The 19,557-nt window shown below is 38.6% G+C and overlaps 1 protein-coding gene across 3 annotated transcripts in view; it reads left to right on the forward strand.

Annotated features, from left to right (window-relative positions):
* Positions 1-19,557, forward strand: part of LOC131427288 (furin-like protease 1) — a 664,527-nt gene that overhangs the window by 615,013 nt on the left and 29,957 nt on the right. For all 3 annotated transcript variants that reach the window (XM_058590335.1, XM_058590336.1, XM_058590334.1), the window contains 3 exons: positions 275-1,399; positions 8,287-8,465; positions 15,941-16,031. In XM_058590335.1, coding sequence (XP_058446318.1) covers positions 275-1,399; positions 8,287-8,465; positions 15,941-16,031 — 1,395 coding nt within the window. The remainder of the gene's footprint in view (positions 1-274; positions 1,400-8,286; positions 8,466-15,940; positions 16,032-19,557) is intronic.

A 19,557-nucleotide genomic window follows, 5' to 3' on the forward strand; every position in this document is an offset into this window, starting at 1 on the left:
GAGTAATTAATTGGCGTAAAGTTTTATGCTGCACTTAATTAAATATGGGATCCCATCACTCGTACAAAACCATTTACCGAACATGTAGCTCGAATTGACAGAATGATGTTCACTCACTGCAATAGCCTTCAAGCACCATACAATCGCCATAACTCACTAACAACTAACAACCCCTCACACCTCGTGTTTTCCCTTGTTCCCGGACATGCTTGCCTGCCAAATTGGTCGGATAAATTCACTAACAAAATATATCACCAACAATTACGCCACAAAGGATACTCGCTGATTCGCGGTTGGTCGTTGATTTTGTACGGAACCAACCTTCCGCCGGATCCGAACGATCCACCGAACGTACCGCGGGTCTCCACGGCGTCACCGATGCTGCCACCCATCATACCGGCTTCGGGATTCAATCCCTATTCTGTCGGTGGTTCGAAGAGTTTCTACGCTACCGGCTCCCTCGGAAAACCCAACCGGAAACAGCAGATGCAATACGCAACCTACACCCCGACCGCACAGTTCGGAATGACTCCTGGCTATCAGGCTCCGCCGGTGACACCCACCCGGAAGAACAACAAAAATAAAAACAAATCCAATAAAAATTCCTCGAAAACGACCACCGCCCGACCCATCAGTCAAACTACTTTGAATGTGTTTTTGAATTCGTACGGAAGTGGGAAAAAGTACGAGTACAACACGGGGAATAGGAAAAATCAAACCCCAAAACCGAAACCGGCCATGCAAACCATCAACTACGGGAAAAGTGATAAGTACCATGCTGCCACTTCACACATCTACGAAAAACAGATCGCAATCAAGGCCCCCAAACAGGTGAAGGATAACAACGCTCAAATCCCTCCCCGGTTGTCCTCACGCAAACCAATCACGACAACCTCCACCACGGCCCTTCCATCCACGTTGGTGGCCGGCAATGGTAGCCAAACGGCAGGAACAACGACGGTTCTAACGACACAAAATCCCGCCCAAACCGAACGGTTCTCCTCGACCAACGCTCGAATCCCGAAACTGTTCCAACAGTACGAAAAAATCCAACAATTCTATCCCGAACTGAAACCATACTCCTCAATCCGGGACGATCTGGACCGACCGAAAGCGGGATCGAGCGGGGTTCAGCAGCAGCAACAACAACAACAACAGCTACTACAATCGAAGACGTCTTCCTACTCGGTCGCCGGATCGGCGGGATCCGTCGGAACGTCGAACGTCGTAACGAACGGGAAACCGTCGCGAGCGAACACGAAAATCTTCTTCCCAGATACCGACATCATCGATGCCATCGGACCGCGCAAGATCGCGTCCAGTCTGCAGCCGATTCAGCCGTTCTACGGCCGCACACATGCGTCCCAGTTCGTGTCCAGTGGACCGAAAAGCGGAAAGGGTACTGTTGCTGTCACCGATGTATAGTTCGATACCGTTTTCTTTTCTTTTTTTGTTCAATTTTTGTTTCTCCGAATTTGTGTCGTATTATGATTCGTAGGTTGATTGCTGTCGTTAAAGTGTTTGTATGTTTGTATGTTGGATTTTTTTTCTTTTAAAAATACTAACAACTAACTTTTTTTAATCTACTGATTTTTCAATTTTTTAATTTGTTTAAATCCTATGTTAGGTGTTTTCTTATACAAATCGGTTTGCGTGAAACCTCTTAAATCCGTTTTTCTTAACATGAATAGCTTCAACCGTTCTAATGAAACGCCTAATCAACTGGTTACTACGATCTAGCAAAACAAATCCCCTGTACTGCATTCCGTTGTTTGCTTAATGTTGGCATTTCAACTCCCTCACCCAATACGTTTTTCTTACGCGCCCTGGTTGTCCCTACAGCAATTTTTAAATAAACACTGCAATAGGGAATTTTTTATCCGATTAAGCCATTTCACCGACCATTTTCCAGAAGACCATTTCTCCGAAGGCCATTTCTCAGATGGCCGTTTCTCAGAAGACCATTTTTCCGAAGGCCGTTTCTCAGAAGGCCATTCCCCATAAGATCGTTTCTCAGAAGGCCATTTTTCAGAAAGCTATTTCACCGAAGGCCATTTCTCAGATGGCCATTTCTCCGAAGGCCATTTCTCAGAAGGCCGTTTCTCCGAAGACCGTTTCTCAGAAGGCCCTTTCTCGGCCATTTTTCAGAAGGTTATTTGTCAGAAGACCATTTCTCAGAGGGCCATTTCTCAGAAGCCCATTTCACAAAAGATCATTTCTCAGTGGGCCATTTCTCAGAAGGTCATTTTTCATAAGGTCTTTTCTCATTTCTCAAAAGGCTATTTCTTAAAAGGCCATTTTTCAGAAGGCCATTTTTCAGAAGACCATTTCTCAAAGGCTATTTCTCAGGAGGACATTTCTCAGTAGGCCATTTCTCAGAACGTCATTTCTCAGAAGGCCATTTCTCAGAAAGCCATTTTTCAGAAGGGCCTTTTCTCAGAAGACCTTTTCTCAGAAGGCCTTTTCTCAGATGGCCATTTCCCGGAGGCCATTTTTCAGAGACTATTTACAGAATACCATTTTTCAGAAGATCATTTCTTAGAGGGCCATTTCTCAGAAGGCTATTTTTCAGAAGGCCATTTTTCAGAATACCATTTTTCAAAAGACCATTCTTTTCCGAAGGCCATTTTCCAGAAGGCTATTATTCAGATGGCCATTTTTCACAAGGCTATTTTCCAGAATACCATTTTTCAGAAGGCTATTTTTCAGAATACCATTTTCCAGAAGACCATTCTTTAGAGATCCATTTCTCAGAAGGCTATTTCACCGAAGGCTATTTCTCAGAAGGCCATTTCTCCGAAGGTTATTTTTCAGAAGGTTATTTTTCAGAAGACCATTTCTTAGAGGGCTATTTCTCAGAAGCCCATTTTTCAAAAGACCATTTCTCAGTGGGCCATTTCTCAGAAGGCCATTTTTCATAAGGTCTTATCTCATTTCTCAAAAGGCTATTTCTCAAAAGGCCATTTTTCAGAAGTCCATTTCTCAGAAGGCCATTTTTCAGAAGGCTATTTTTCAGAATACCATTTTTCAAAAGACCATTCTTTAGAGGGTCATTTCTCAGAAGCCCATTTTTCCGAAGGTCATTTTTCAGAAGGCTATTTTTCAGAATACCGTTCTTCAGAAGGCTACTTTTCAGAATACCATTTTTCAAAAGACCATTCTTTAGAGGGCCATTTCTCAGAAGCCCATTTTTCCGAAGGTCATTTTTCAGAAGGCTATTATTCAGAAGGCCATTTTTCAGAAGGCTATTTTTCAGAATACCGTTCTTCAGAAGGCTACTTTTCAGAACACCATTTTTCAGAAGACCATTCTTTAGAGGGCCATTTCTCAGAAGCCCATTTTTCAGAAGACCATTTCCCAGAAGGCTGTTTCTCAGTAAGCCATTTCTCAGAACGTCATTTCTAAGAAGACCATTTCTCAGGAAGCCATTTTTCAGAAAGGCCTTTTCTAAGAAGACCTTTTCTCAGAAGGCCTTTTTTCAGATGGCCATTTCTCCGAAGGCCATTTTTCAGAGACTATTTTCAGAATACCATTTTTGAAGATCATTTTTTAGAGGGCCATTTCTCAGAAGGCTTTTTTTTCATAAGGCCTTTTCTCAAAAGGCCGTTACTCAGAAAGCCATTTCACAAAAGGCTATTACTCAGAAGGCTATTTCTCAGAAGGGCATTTCTATTACTGATTCAGTATCGTGTATAGTACAACTACAGTCCATGTTAAAAAAAGGTTGTTTTGAAGTATTTATTCGAAAGAAAGTAAAACTCGATTTTTACTTCTGTAAGTTTCACCTTTCTTTGAATCATTCTGGAGATGTGATGTAGTGATCAATCGAACTTGTGTCTAAGGAGAGTTAATTCGTCAAATGGTATTAATGGTATAAAAAATGTGTTGTGAAGTATGAAGTAACATTCTTAATTATTTGTACAGAATAAATGGATCCGCTCCAGACCGCAACTTCTGGAAGACTGAAATATTTCAGAAGCTTAAGTATCCTGCAAAATTTTGTGTATGCAGGAATCATTAAAAATTTATTTGCGTTTTTTTTTCGATAATGACTGAGCTCAATTGCGCCAAATTCCAAATTCGAGTTCAATTCCGAAGGCCATTTCGCCTAAGGCTATTTCTCAGGAGACTATTTCTCAGGCTATTTCTCAGAAGGCCATTTCTCAGAAGCCAATTTTCAGAAGACCATTTTTCAGAAGGCTTTTTCTTAGAAGGCCATTTCGCAGAAGGCCATTTCTCAAAGGGCCATTCCTCAGAAGTCCATTTCTCAGAAGGCCAGAAGATGACTATTGCTCAGAAAGTAATTTCTCGAAATGCTATATCTCAGAAACCAATTCTCAGAAGGTCGTTTCTAAGAAGACCATTTTTCAGAAGGCTTTTTCTCAAAAGGCCATTTCTCAGGCTATTTCCCAGAAGGCCATTTCGCCGAAGGCCATTTTGACAAAGGTCACATCGCCGAAGGTCATTTCGCCAAAAGTCATTTCGCCGAAGGCCATTTATCAGAAGGCAATTATTCAGATGGCTATTTCTCAGAGAGTGTTTTTTCAGATGACTATTGCTCAGAAAGTAATTTCTCGAAATGCTATATCTCAGAAACTAATTCTCAGAAGGTCGTTTCTAAGAAGACCATTTTTCAGAAGGCTTTTTCTCAAAAGGCCATTTCTCAGGCTATTTCTCAGAAGGCCATTTCGCCGAAGGCCATTTTGACAAAGGTCACATCGCCGAAGGTCATTTCGCCAAAAGTCATTTCGCCGAAGGCCATTTATCAGAAGGCAATTATTCAGATGGCTATTTCTCAGAGAGTGTTTTTTCAGATGACTATTGCTCAGAAAGTAATTTCTCGAAATGCTATATCTCAGAAACTAATTCTCAGAAGGTCGTTTCTAAGAAGACCATTTTTCAGAAGGCTTTTTCTCAAAAGGCCATTTCTAAGAAGGCCATTTCTCAGGCTATTTCTCAGAAGGCCATTTCGCCGAAGGCCATTTTGACAAAGGTCACATCGCCGAAGGTCATTTCGCCAAAAGTCATTTCGCCGAAGGCCATTTATCAGAACACCATTTATCAGTAGACAATTTCTCAGCCCATTTCTCAGAAAGCCATTTCTCAGAAGTCCATTTGCCGAAGGCTATTTCTCTCAAGACTATTTCGGCAAATCTTTTCTCAGAAAGCCATTTCTCAGAAAGTGATTTCTCAGAAAGTCATTTCTCAAAAGGCTATTTTTCAGAAGCCAATTCTCAGAAGGTCGTTTCTAAGAAGACCATTTTTCAGAAGGCTTTTTCTCAAAATACCATTTCTCAGGCCATTTCTCAGAAGGCAATTTCTCAGAAGACCATTTCGTCGAAGGCCATTTCGCCGAATGCCATTTCGCCGAAGGCCATTTCGCCGAAGGCCATTTCGCCGAAGGACAATTCGTTGAAGGTCATTTCTTTGGAGGCCATTTCTTCGGAGGCCATTTCACCGAAGGTCATTTCGCCGAAAACCGTTTCTCATAAGACCGTTATTCAAAAGGTCATTTCGCCGAAGGCCATTTCGCAGAAGACCGTTTCGCCGAAGGCTAGAATGTGCTTGAAATATAGAACCAAAGTTAAACTTTCTCATTATCAATAACTTGAGAAATCGATGCAAAAAACCTTTTTGACTTTATTTCTGGAATTGGAGCCCGGAACAGGTATAGCCAAAAAAAAGTTTATCTATGGTATTTAACTAACAAGACCTATATATTAAAACAGTTTTACAATTTTCTACGTTTTTTGTATCCTTGTTTTAAGTAAAGGTTTTGAATTTTTAACACTTAACACCCTATATTTTCGGAACTGGAAGTCGGATCCTCGTAACCTATGGAATCATCTTAGCTCGCTAAAACCGATCTAACCTTTTCGAAGTAATCGAAGTAAGTTCCGTTATGATGTTTTCGACCACCATTTTCGGTAATTTCATAAAAGGAAACTGGAAACCGGCATTATCAAAGTAAGTGAAACTAACAAAATCGGCATACTAGAATAATGTATTTGCCAGTTTTTTGATATTCGACTCATGAAAGCAACTAAACAAAATCAACGATAAAAGCTTCACTCGAATTCATAAACGATTGTTGTTTAACTATTTAGTTTGTGATTTCGTTCAAGATTTCGTAACGGAACTGCGACGGCTTAGAAATATTCACTTGATATTCATTTAATCGTATATTAACCATTCAACGAAAGCTGTGGTAAAATAAATTATATAACAACAAAATCACTCAATTGAATTGCTATTTGAGACAAAATAAAAGCAATATCATTTTTTTTAGATACAGTTTTTATTGCAATATAGGAGAAATTTAGATTGAGCCAGTTTAACTTAATTCATGTATTCTTCAAGCTCTAACAGACATAAAGCCCAACACAATTTGAACTTCAAAAAACGCTAAATTCTTAATCTATGTTTTGTTTGTTTCACGAAATATAAGTTGGAAAAATATCGTGTTATTTTATATCTTATGAACATAAATGGAACGTCTCAGATCACACAAATTCACATTCAAGAACATGTTAAATTAAGCATTTTGAAGGGTACATGAATTTGAATTCAATTGAATTTAAAAAAAAAACAAAGCTCGGAAGCCAGTGCAACTTGAAGCAAGAATCATTAGATGATAAAATACGTCCGTTAATCGATCAAGCCGCAGAAGCACATATCTTCTTGGTAGACTGCGAATTAGATCTGTAAAATTTATTTAATTTATTACGAATGGAATATTCCGTCATTTGTTACGGATTGAAGCCATTGTTGGAAAAGCCAGTCATTTGATGAGCTAGAGTTCCTATGAATTGCATTGTATGAGGTACCTGCAAATTCACACACAAAGTCTTCAACCGAAAAGTGTTCATTTTAAGAGCCGGATAGATTCCATCATACAAGAATGCTTGAAACTCACCAACAAAGTTCTTCGAGCGATTATATAAAATGAACGACTCGGCAAAAGTTTCCGCTATTCGTGAGAATAAAGTTTTGCATCAAATAAAATAAAGTAAATGATTCCCTCATTCCAAAGGTTTCTTGTTTACGGCAGAACAGCAACAAGCTAGCGAAGGAATTTAATTCCAACTTCAGGCTGATCGTTTTATCAACTTATCTATTTTTTGTTCTTTTTTTTTCTGCAGTTCACGGTGTAGGCCAAGAGTTCGGGTGACTCAATCATTTCGCACATCGCCTGCATTAAAGTTTTAATTCCTTTTACAGTTGCAGTTATTGCCGATAACTCTTGTTTTATGTCCAACTCGACATCAGACCGAATGATTGTTCTCTGTGGAACTACTTGTCCTATTGCTTCCTTGACATTCCGACTGCATACAATGGGAAAACTCAATAAATTCTTCAACTAACTTTCCATCCCCAGCAAAATACTGATTTGCGGAGGAGACGCATGGTTGATTACACCGAATAGAATCGTCGTACCGTCGATACCGACAAGCCACACGACTCATTCCGGTCACGTAGCAACACCTTGGTTGGGAAATCCAATTTACTACAAATAAGCTATTCTGACTGCTAAACTGCTTCGAAGCTGCAAAAACCATACCGAAATAAATCGCACATCCCGAACCAATGTCGGGAATCGTTTTAAAGTTTTGAAAATTCTATTTTTGCACATAGTGTCTCTCGGCACTTTCAGTGAGAGACACGGGTACGGGTCTTTCTAAGAAGTTGTTGTTTTACTTATTGTTTTTTTTTTCTTCTTATTCTATCTTTCAGCTCACTTAATTCTGTTTGCAGAGAAAGTTTTGCTTTGGATGTCACTCGTTCCGGACGGACGGAGAGTGACTGCGCTAAAGTGCAGTTTGACTCAAGTTTGCCATAATTTCTCGTCAAGAAATTAACGTCATTAGCTAATTACCTCGGACTAATATTTAGTTTTAAACGATGAGAAGCGAGGTTTCACCATCACGCCCGTTCCTCAATAAAGGGGGGTTGCTTTTATTTTGTTGTTTTGGTTGTTGTTGCTGCTACTGTCATCGTCGGTGGTATTTTTCAGATGAGATGACAGTCGCGCGTCAGCTAGATATAACTAATTTGCGAAACAATAATTGCCACTAGCTCCTCTCGGAGTGCCAATTAAGTTTGTAGTATATTGTTATAATTTGTCTTCAGTTTCGGTAAAATATTTTGACAGCACTCTTGGGTTGTTGTTTTATTTTTGTTTCTCCATTTATCTTCCTTTATAAGCATCTAGTCAAACCGATTCGTACACCAAACAGATTTTTTAATAACATTTTTCTTGAATTTCTCGTTTATAACACCGAACAGCACAAATAACTCAGTGGAATCTGATATTCTACGGCACGGAAACGCCGGCCCAGCCGAACGACCCGATACGCCTGGGCAAACCCGGATTCAGTGATAGCAACTACGGCGGTGAAATTGAGCACAACTCACTGGAATTTGACAACGGCATTAGTAATGACCAGTGGCGAAACATGCAACAGGTAATTATTATCTAACTAGTAACATCCTAAGAATAAACTTGTATCAACTCTTGCAACTGAAGATGTTTTCCAGATGATTTTGATTTACTTGAAATCTTCAGTTGTTCGATTTGGATTCCACGTGATAGCATTTATGTGACTATATTTGGTCTACAAGTTACACATGGTTTATCTAGAAGTATTGTCAATTGGAAACTACAACTTTACCCTATCTTTTTGGAAATCTTACTTGGCTCAGAACTTGCTCTGATTTTACTTTGAGAAATACACAAAACCATTAGTTTCCTTTTTTAGTAAATGCGAATTACCAGGCCTTTCGTTTGACTCCATCCATCAAGTGTTGTTTCATTGGTCACTTTCCTCACCACAGTATTGCCGTTAGCTGAATCTCGCTGTCAACTCATGACTTTCGTGGCTTCTTGAGGTTCCATTTGACGATGCTTCTTTTTCTATTGAGCGGAGATCTGGCCTGCTGGAAAGGTTTGTGTCATAAGGCATCATTGGGCAGTGGCAAAATGCCAAATCCGACTTAAACAAGACGCAACAATTGTATTGCTTCAAGAAGGCCAAATACATTTTTCTATGCATTTTATCTCCTACATACAAATTCCATGGTTGATCTCAATCTTTTCAAGCCACAATAACAGATGGCCAGACATACGAGACATTTCTTTGTGAACCTCGACAGCTCAATGGATTTGAAAATCTCTGTCACCTTTCCTTTTCCAGTTACCGCATAATGTTTTTGTCTGGTGAGCATTGTGAGTGATCAGAAAACTCACTGCAGAATGGCTCAGTACTGTTTTTTTGCAAACTCGATTTTCACTGGAACTGGTACACATGGCAAAGAATCAGTTGTGAAAAGTTCACTAGTGAACATTCTTCTCGATGATTCTCGAACAGAAGATTTTTGGGAAATGAATTTTTATAGCCGTTATATCGCAACCCTTTGCATAATACATGATGAATAAATTTACCGATGAAGAAAAACCTAAATTTTCTGAAAATATTCGGTGTGCATAAAGACTGTACCAGAAAGTATGGACGCACTTTGATTTCGCTGTAAATAATTCACAAGTGTTAGATATTCAAATTTTATTCGATATACAGATAATGTTAGACTACAACAACAGAATATTATTCTCAACATTTGTTACTTAGCCATTTTAGACTAGCTGGCGCACCTTCTTGCGAACGTTCCTCATTAAATTCCGTACAGACTTCTTGGCGACAAGTTTTGACACTTTTTTCCAATCTTTTTCGAACTGTTGAATGGTTTCGGCTGCCGAGACATGTTTCCTAAGATGTGCCTTCGTCAATGCCCAAAATTCCTCAATTGGTCGAAGTTGTGGGCAATTTGGTGGACGAAAATGACATTTTTGGTAGCATAGTATTCTACCGTTGATTTCGAGTAGTGGCAAGAAGCAAGATCTTGCCAGAAGACAACAGGATCCTTGTGGCTTCGAATCATGGGTAGAAAACGTTTTTGTTAACATTCCTTAATGTATATTTCGCTGTTCATTGAAGCAGTGGTGATGAAGGGTTTTGAAATCTTACCGCAGCTACAAATTGCTTGCCAGACCATAGTTTTCTTACTAAATTTTGCGACTTCAATCGATGTCTCGGACTGGTTTAACACTTGCCCTTTTTGCACCGTATAATATTGTGGTCCCGGCAAGGATTTGTGATCGAGTTTCACGTAGGTTTCGTCGTCCATGATTATGCAGTTCAAATTTCCAGCAAGAATCGTATTGTACAGCTTTCGAACCCTCGGCCTGATCGATGCTTCTTGTTTCGGACGACGTTTTGGTTTTTCTGCTTTTGGCCACATCACGAACTGAAACCTCCTTCTTTTGCTCGAACGCCTTCAGTTTACGTTTATCCAGGACCTTTTTTTCGACAACGTTTTCGGTTTATCCTCAAAGGTGTTATCCTCACCGAACTTCCTGATTGCATTTCGCACGGCTTTTTCACTTACTCCTTCCATTTTTGCTATCTTTCTCAGTGACAGTCCGCGTTTTGAAAATCCACGTATTTCGAAACAAACTAATGAAAACGAGTAAACAACTGCACAAGTGGTTGGAGAAGAGTGTAAACAACAGGACGCAGCCATAAAAATTGACAGATTCTGAACCATTGCGAAATGGCAGCGGTTTTTGGTTGCGTCCATACTTTCTGGAACAGTCTTTAGGGTGGTTGATAAGTGAATTCATAGTGGTGATGTAATTAATAAAAGCAGTAAAATCTGTGATCAATAATAGTTACAATGATATTCAAAACATGAATGAAATACAATCACAAAGCATGTTATGCAGCTGATTAAAAAATATTAGCCAATTTAGCTTGTATATTACATGCAGAAGTAACAGGAGCGCAGGGCATCGCTACGACAATACAAACGCGTCATGTAAACGTTGTTCCTGCTGTGTGTTGGAGACATGCACAATGCTGCTTTTCTGTTATTTCTATAAATCTATTTCATACTGAATAGCGTCTATTTCATATAGTGCAGCGTAATCAACCAGCTGGAATTAAAAAAGCCTTTCGTCAATTGCATCACTATTTGGAATGTGGCAAAAATATATTGTTGATCATATTGATCATCCTACGTTCATCAAAAAATATCGCAGTCATAATTCCTCAGTTGCGATTCGATGGTGAGGTATTTCATTATCCTGTACCACCCAATCAAACTTCGTCAGCATCTTCATATACCACTTCTGCGATCACACTCACTTGTTTTCTCCATAAGTGGTAGATTAATTTTTGCCCGATTGCCCGATAGACAACACACCCAATTCGTTTGCTACATCTCAAACGAAAAGGTTTGGGTTACGCTTGAAACTTTTGATCACTTTTCGTTTTTTTCTTGGCGGCCTCCAGCTTTCTTTATCTATCCGATCCAATCTTCCTAGACTATCGACAAACGTTCTCCGTTGAGGACAGTAGATTTGCTCACATTCAAACATTGCGCAGCTTCGATGCCATTTCTACAAATGAAGCAACTGAGTTTGTCTTGAAATTAAACATTTGATATTGCACGGAAAAAATGCGAGCTAACTAAACAGAAATATTACAATTGGAGTTTCTCGCTGTACCTGTTTCAAATAAAAGATTATTGATTCAGTATCTGCTGTATTTCTCATAGCACTTTTTTTTTGTTTTTGGAAATCTCGATATTCCCAAGTCCCAAAGCCCATTTTCAATTTTAGTTTTGCCGTTTTTTTCTACGCGGATTTCCGAAGATACGCAGTTTGAAATTCCTTCAGCCGATTTTTTTCAACAATTTTTTTTTTAGATTTTACCAGATCTGGACGTTTCTGGCATTTCCAAGACATTTTTTACGCGGATTTCCGAAGTTACGTAGTTTTTTTTTGCGTGGATTTCCGAAATAATGCGTTTATTTCACGCGGTACGTATTCACCGCGTAATAAAAAGATCTTAGCGTATATTTTCACGATCCAATCAAAGTATTCTATAATGATGTCATCCTTTTTGATTTATCTCACATTCTTTTTTTTGGAATCGCAATTTACGAGCGAAATGGTGGCATGCAAATTCAGTTTAAAGTTGCGTGATCTTATGTTGTGTTATTGTTTTTCACTAAATGTGGCAAAAACAGTATATAATCTATCTTTCAGCATAACTGCCCATACTCGCATATCAGTCCCATATCGATTTTCGCCAACATCGTGTTAGCTTGAGGAATGAAATCTATTCTTAATACACTCTTAGAAATTGCAATAAAAGTTGAGGGTTTGTTCAGTAAAATGTGAAAAAAATATCAACTCATGTCTGTTCCATATGCAAAGTACCCGCATATCAGTCCTATTCAATAATTTCATTTGTTGCAATATTGGAATAGCAAAGGTGTATTACCGATATTTCATGTAAGAATACCATGGTTTAGCGTCTTTTTCTCGACATGCTGATTTTCCATATGGAACTGATATGCAAGTATGGGCAGATAAACACATAGCTACTATTATTAAATAAAACCATAATTACCTAATTGGCATGGTCTGATGAAGCAAAATATTTTGGTCTAATGTTTGATAACAATTTTTTTTCAAAGATCACATAGAAGGAATTTAGACTACCGCTTCAAAAGATTCAGAATAAAATAGTTATCTTACAGCGGCCTCCCAGGTTTAATATCAATGAGTTGCACAGGCTCACGTATACAGAATAATTAGATCTAACTTCACATAGTATTGCAAGTAGAATTCGACCAAAATATATGCAATCTTCTATTGAATCGATTGATTGTTTCTAAAATAGTTTGGTTTGTACGTACCCTAATTCCCGACTAAAAGACAAGTAGGTTTACAATTCTTCCTACAAACAAAAATCACAGTATCGCGGAAGCAAACAATTTCTTTATAGTCATAACTATAAAAAGTCGTCCGTCATATAAGCAATAACTATGACAGAATCTAATTATCAACTTTCCTATTCGCGTGAGAGATTCTTTATGTGCTTTGACTAGATTAAGTTTTTGAGTTTGTTTTCTAGTGTCATTGTGCTCAGACATATTTCATTCAGATTGATTCGGGTAGTTAAAAAAAACATGTCTGGGTTGGCGATTCAAAGCATGCAGAGCTGGTATTACAATCCAATTGTAGTATGTTCGAGTCCCGACTTGGAAGGATTCTTTCTGTTGAAACAGAAATTCCAAATTCCACTGAAGGAATATGATGCCATGACTTTGCTTCACAAAAGCATGCTTCAACGCTAATGTCATATTTTCGGCAATGTTTCTCAAACCAAGCGTATCAGAAATAATACATTTGAACGTGAGCTAAAATCTGGCAACACCAAAATAAAGCTTGACATTTTTTCACATAAACGTACTCAGAACGTTTTGATGTACAAGCGCTATTTGTGTTGTTTACAGTGATTTTAAAGAATCAATTTGGCTAAAAAATGGAAATTTAAAGAGAACGATTTCGTTGGATTATTTTTCCCAACCTTCGACGTGGATTATCTCAACAAGAGAGCGTCGATAAACTTAGTTCTTTGTATGGCGATGAAGCACCATCAAAAACCACTGTATATCGCTGATATAGTGAATTCCATCGTGGTCGTAGTTCGGTCGCCGAAGAATTTCGTGAAGGTCGTCCAAAAACAGTTGTTTTGCCAGAAACCATCGATACTGTGCTTGAATTGATAATGCAAGATCGTCATGTGACATACCGTGAGATAGAGGCATCCTTGGGCATTAGTTCCACACGCGTGCATTTAATATTGCATAAACAGTTGGTCGTAAAAAAAGGTTTGTTCTCTTTGGACCATGTTGCACAATGTGACAATCGTTCAAAAAGAGGCGCGTGTCGGTTGGTGCAAGGAAATGTTAAAAAATACGATCGCGTTTCATTACCCGATGTATATAAGATCGTAACTGGTGACGAATCGTGGATGTATACGTATGAGCCGGAAACAAAACAGCAATCGACTGTGTGGGTGTTCCAAGACGAGCCAACTCCAACAAAAGTTGTTCGTGCACGAAGCACTTCGAAGCAAATGGTCGCCTGTTTTTCGTAAGAACGAGTCATATGGCAACTGTGCCGCAGGAGCAACTGAATGGTACACAACCATTTGTTTGACTGAAGTCTTTGGAGAAATTCGCAAAACGAACAAGAGAAGATGAATCATCCTCCATCACGACAATGCGAGCTCTCACACATCAGCTCAAACTAGCGCCAAAACGTCGAATTGATGGGTCATCCTCCGTACAGCCCTGACTTGGTACCCAATGATTTCTTTTTATTGCTGCATATCAAGGAAAAAATGTGTGGTCAACGATTTTCGACGCCAGAAAATGCTGTTGAAGCATTCAAAAACCAAGTTTTTCAGGCACCATCTTCACAGTGGCAAAACTGTTTTTCCGATTGGTTCGAACGCATGCAAAAGTGTATTGATCATCATGGAGAATAGTTTGAAAAACAATAAAGCCATTTTCACATTTGTTTGTTTTTATTCGCTATTTTCGAAATAGTGGCCCTCGTAATGAACCAATGATTCCCCAAGAACCACTGGATGCTGATGAGATTGATTCTCTCCGCAGAAAAAAGGGATCGATTAGATCCAGAAGAGATACTGCAGCGGATTCGTTAAAGATGAGACATAAAAATATGAATGCAATTAAAAAACCCTTCTTAATCCACCTAGTGGTGTGATAATGCCTTTCTCTTCTTTCATAACAGTCTCATGAAAATGTATTTCATAATTTTATTAAATAATTTCGGATACTAATTTCAAAACTAATTGATTCAGATTGATTCGAGTAGTTCACAAAAGCATGCTTCAGTGTTTATGTCACACAGTCAGCATCATTTTTCCAAATTAGTGCTTGACATTTGCGTTGCCTATTTGTAATCAGTGATGCTAATCTAAAAAAAGCCTTCTTAGTCCACTTAGTGGAATTTTCATATATCTTGAAAAATCACCATAGGGGGAAGTACATGAAATTTTCGAAATCGAAAAAAAATTTTTGATGCCAAAAGGCTTAGAATTGCATGAAACGTCGAGATTTAGTGTCATCTCGAAAAAAAAAATTTTTGAAAAAATCGACTTTTTGGGACGACCGGATAACTCACGAAAGGCCACGCACAAGAGTGTAGAACTTTTTTTCAAGTTATCTTAAATAATTACCTTAAATTTATCAATAGCAATTATCTTGTCTTAGCTTTTTGTCCTCACCATCTGAAAAATGTCCATTTTTTATGTAAACATTATGTACTGAACTCTTGAAAAAAAGCATTCAACTTTTGTTCTGTGTACTGAAACTAAATTAATTGAGTGATGCCACTTTCCATGAAACTCCTAATGACCCTGGTATCATTTTATCGTCTTGGTGTTCGAAATCTTAACACACAAAAAAGACATAAGAAATTGGTCCAATATATCTTTGTTTAATTTGGTTATTTTACTGGTTATTATGTAAACTCAAATCTGGAACAAATCCTATACCGTCACTAGGATTCGCAGCATAAGACATTTCCAGCACAGAGAGCAACTCATCTGCTGGGATTTCCGTCAACAGGTCAGCAGGAATCCCCCGGGTGAAAGAGACCACCCGGTTGGAAATAACTTATCCACAATTTGTGTACCGTTTCAACCTCACTTGTCAACATCAGCCGGCGTTTGTCCCTGGGTTTATGAGTGAGGGGGAATTGTGAGGGGGAAGGGAAACAACAATGTTCTTGTGGGTCGTTATACATGTTGTGGATGTTGGATATGCAATGTTTAAGCATTTCCCTGCGGTAGGCATAACTGCCAGCAAAATGAATCATTATTCAAGAAGTTATTATCCGATTTAACTAGCTTCCGGTGAGATTGTCCGCATTGATAGTGCTGATAACTCGTATTGTTTCCTGTCTTTGTTGATGCTTATAATAACATAACCTTTAAACTACTGACCGTCTAATTGTCGATAATCTGTGTTAATCACAACTCTCTATTTGTTGTTACAGATTGGCGAGAGCCACGTGGACGTCCAGCGAACCGCTTCCAACGATGTGACGAGTGTGGCCTGCGTCAGTTACTCCTTGGCGCGCTGCATAGGTGCGTGTTTACTTGTTTTGTTTCTTTCCCACTGCTTTCAGCAAGTAACATTAATCAGCAGCAGTAGGTAATTAATAATGAGTCCAAAATAAACCTAATAACGAAAAAGCGTAAACCAAAAAAAACATAAAATCCAACACAAATCGGATGAAAACCAGGCGCTCGAGGAAAGCACAATTCACCAAATTGTATGATAGTAGGAAAACAAACAAACAGATCGCCGAAAAGAAAACAGAAAACTTAAAGCCTTTCCATCACGTAACTGTAATTGCTATTTCGTGCGAAAAAAATTTAGATCAAATTTAAACAATAGTCGATTTTGAACCGTTCGCTAGTGTTAGCGTTGAAATTTTTGAAACTGACATTTGTAACGCAAACTAAAGTAAAATGACGATTTTTATATGTAACAGACGAAACAACACTAACAACACACATTCATACTTACACACATTTATAACGCGGGGAGCAACAACTTTCAAATACAAATAATCACATCACAGAGAAATTATGAGCAACTCATGCATTTTGTACATTTTAATGAGATTCAAGGGAAAAGCGTGCATTCGAAACGAAAACAAAAACTGAAACATAAACCATATTAAATCTAGTTAAAGTTAAATTGCAAATGAACAAAAATAAACAAGAATCACTTGACTAAAAAAAGCCAGCAACGACGATGCTTGGATGCTCGGATGTTTGCAGCTCGATCGAAGAAAAAAAATAGTATAACTTGCAAAGGTCCCAGTGGAAGGACCAACACTCACAGAACCTATTAGTAGATAATACATACCGATTACCTTCTCGGCTAGGTTAGGAAGGAAGTAAGAGCACAAAAAACCGACGGCAACTTATTTGAATTATTCTCGCCCTACCTCGAGACGAGCGTCGAAGAAAGGACGTCTGGTCTCACCGGACAGGAGGAGGAGTTGTTGAAGGGAAAATCACGGGGATCGACTTGCGGCGTTTCAATTACTGATAATGCCTTAATCTGTTCCGTTCGTCTAAAGAAGATATCACTGGAGCTGGGCGTAAATTGAAAGTAATTAGGCGGAATGGCACAATCGGTTCGTTGTGGTGACAAAGTGGCAGCGGATCCGGATGAAACAATTATTTTTCCATCAATTGATAAAATGATTTAAGATGTTTCAATGAAATCGGACACGACAACTAAAATTAAGCCCCAGCTGTCCTGTTGAATGGAGGTTATTAAATCATTTTATCAAACAATGAAACATTTTACCGACCGACAATTCATTGAAACAGAACTTTCCAGTTTAATTATCCCCTGATAAATTCGGCGGATGTTGCGTATATGAAAAAAAGAAACGTTTAAAATAATATTATTTCAGGAGCATAATTGAATTTAACAATGATATATGTTTGCACAACTTCCAATTAAGGATCATAAGCCATAACTAGTTTATTGTTACAGCATACTCGAAGCTCGCCAGAGTGCGTTTCGACTTTAATTAATTATATGAATACTGACAACTCAGATGCGAACGAACTCGCACACAAATGCAATAAAACACCAAGAGACTCTAACAGACCATTAATGAATGCAATTAAATAAAATGAAAATCGAAACATGCGCCCCGTATTGAATAACAAGGTAAATAAATTATCCTCGTTTTTCGATTTTTCACAATCGTACTTCGAGCGAGCGCCGCTCTCCGGTAATTTAATGCAAAAGCTATTGAAAACGATTCCTCTATTTGTGCGCTGAAGTGTCCCTTCCCGATCGGGACGAAAAAAGATGAAGAACGTGAAAAGGGGAAGGGGATCGGAACGGAGCGAGCTATTGAATTTTTATTTCAATCTGCCTGCTAAGTGAACCAAACAGGTCATGTTACCACCTACGCCGGAAATTGGTCCTGGCAGGCAGACAGGCAGGCAGGCAGAGTTTCTAACGATCTGCGTTTGCGGCGGGATAGATACCGGCGCGAGGAAGCTAAATTATACCAGCAGAGCTCGCGAAAGGGGTACGGCAGCGACGAAACTAATTACGAACGTTGAACTAGTTCCGAACATGGTTTGTGGGAACTTCCATTCTAGCGTTCGATGGAAATGAGAAGCACTATCCATGGTTTGCAGATTTATATGTGCAATCAATACATAAAATCGAGTGTGACGGGGTTATGTCGCAGATGCGGCCTGGAAAACAATGCATGATGGACAAAATCGCATCTGAAAGTTTGCTTGAAAAAGTTTACTAATTAGAAAAAAATACAAATGTAGAATCGTAGTAAAAGGACTGCATATTACGCATTCTATTTTTGTAAGTCTAGCTCGACACTCCCAGGCTTACGACGGCGTTTCCACCGGAAATAGCTGATTCTCTCTTTAAAACGTTTTTGCAGTCTTCAGCTTTCGATTTTTTTATCGATCACGGTATGTCGAAAACGTTCTCTAAACACTTTTTTGCATGTGCGAGTAGTTCGAATTTTCGCGATGAGGAAGCAAAATTGCGTCGCGTTGCTCTTCTTGATTCGTTACCATTTCTGCAACTGAAAAGAAAATGTCCACATAAAACAGTAGTCAATGATACTAATTTCACCCCAATTTCATTAGTTTTGCACTGATGTAAACACAAAACATCATTTCATTCGTCAACACGTAAAGTCATCTTTAACATAGCTTAAATACTATTCAATGCCTCAACGAAAGACAGAATGAGAAATCGCTAGATGATGAGATGATGAGAATAAGAAAAAGACGAAAAGTATTCTCAGAGGCAAGACCCAACTTGCTAGCTAGCTCCAATCACTGGGTCTATCAATTTCATACTCCTGGGATGTGTTTAAATACATCTTAGAAGGTAACCCGATTAAAAAAAAGCATCGTTACTTTTTTAAATGAAACATTTCATTCCGGCTCATAGCGTGAGAGTAGCTTCTACAATAGAAAAAAAATCCTGCAATTTTTCAAAAGTTAAATGATTTTTATAGCTCTAATGTAAACACCGACGAAATCACACCAATATCCCAAACGTATGCAATTATATCTGCCACACGATTTTGAAACTTGCCATACGATTTTGATATTTCGACCGTCCCACGACAAAAGGGCCTAACTGCAAATGACACTTTCTCTTTGTTTACTTTTTCTTCCACGATTTAACGAACTGATTTTATATTTGACGCTTTACTCTTTCGCAAAACTTTCAAGGTAAAACTACAAGCTTTCGATTTATATTGGAAACTTTGCAATTTGCAATAATGGCTCCGTAATAATCAAAAGAGAAAGTAAACAAAAAGAGGCTCTCATTTGCGGTTAGGCCCTTTTGTCGTGGGACTATCGATTTATACTTCTCTTCGCCAAGCTTGTGTTCAAGTTTTTTATGCAATCAGTTATTTTTATAGCGTTAAGTTTCTCTACCAGTCTGCGATTTCGGTTGAAGCGATAAACTTTTTCTCAATATCAATCGAGTTCATCTTATATAAATTAGAAATTAATCTTATCACTCAAAATTTACCCTGGGTAGTTGTCAATTTCTCCGGCGAAATGACATAATATGGAATTTCAT

Source organism: Malaya genurostris, chromosome 2, assembly GCF_030247185.1.
Source record: "Malaya genurostris strain Urasoe2022 chromosome 2, Malgen_1.1, whole genome shotgun sequence".
In the NCBI taxonomy this organism is placed as follows: Eukaryota; Metazoa; Arthropoda; class Insecta; order Diptera; family Culicidae; genus Malaya; species Malaya genurostris.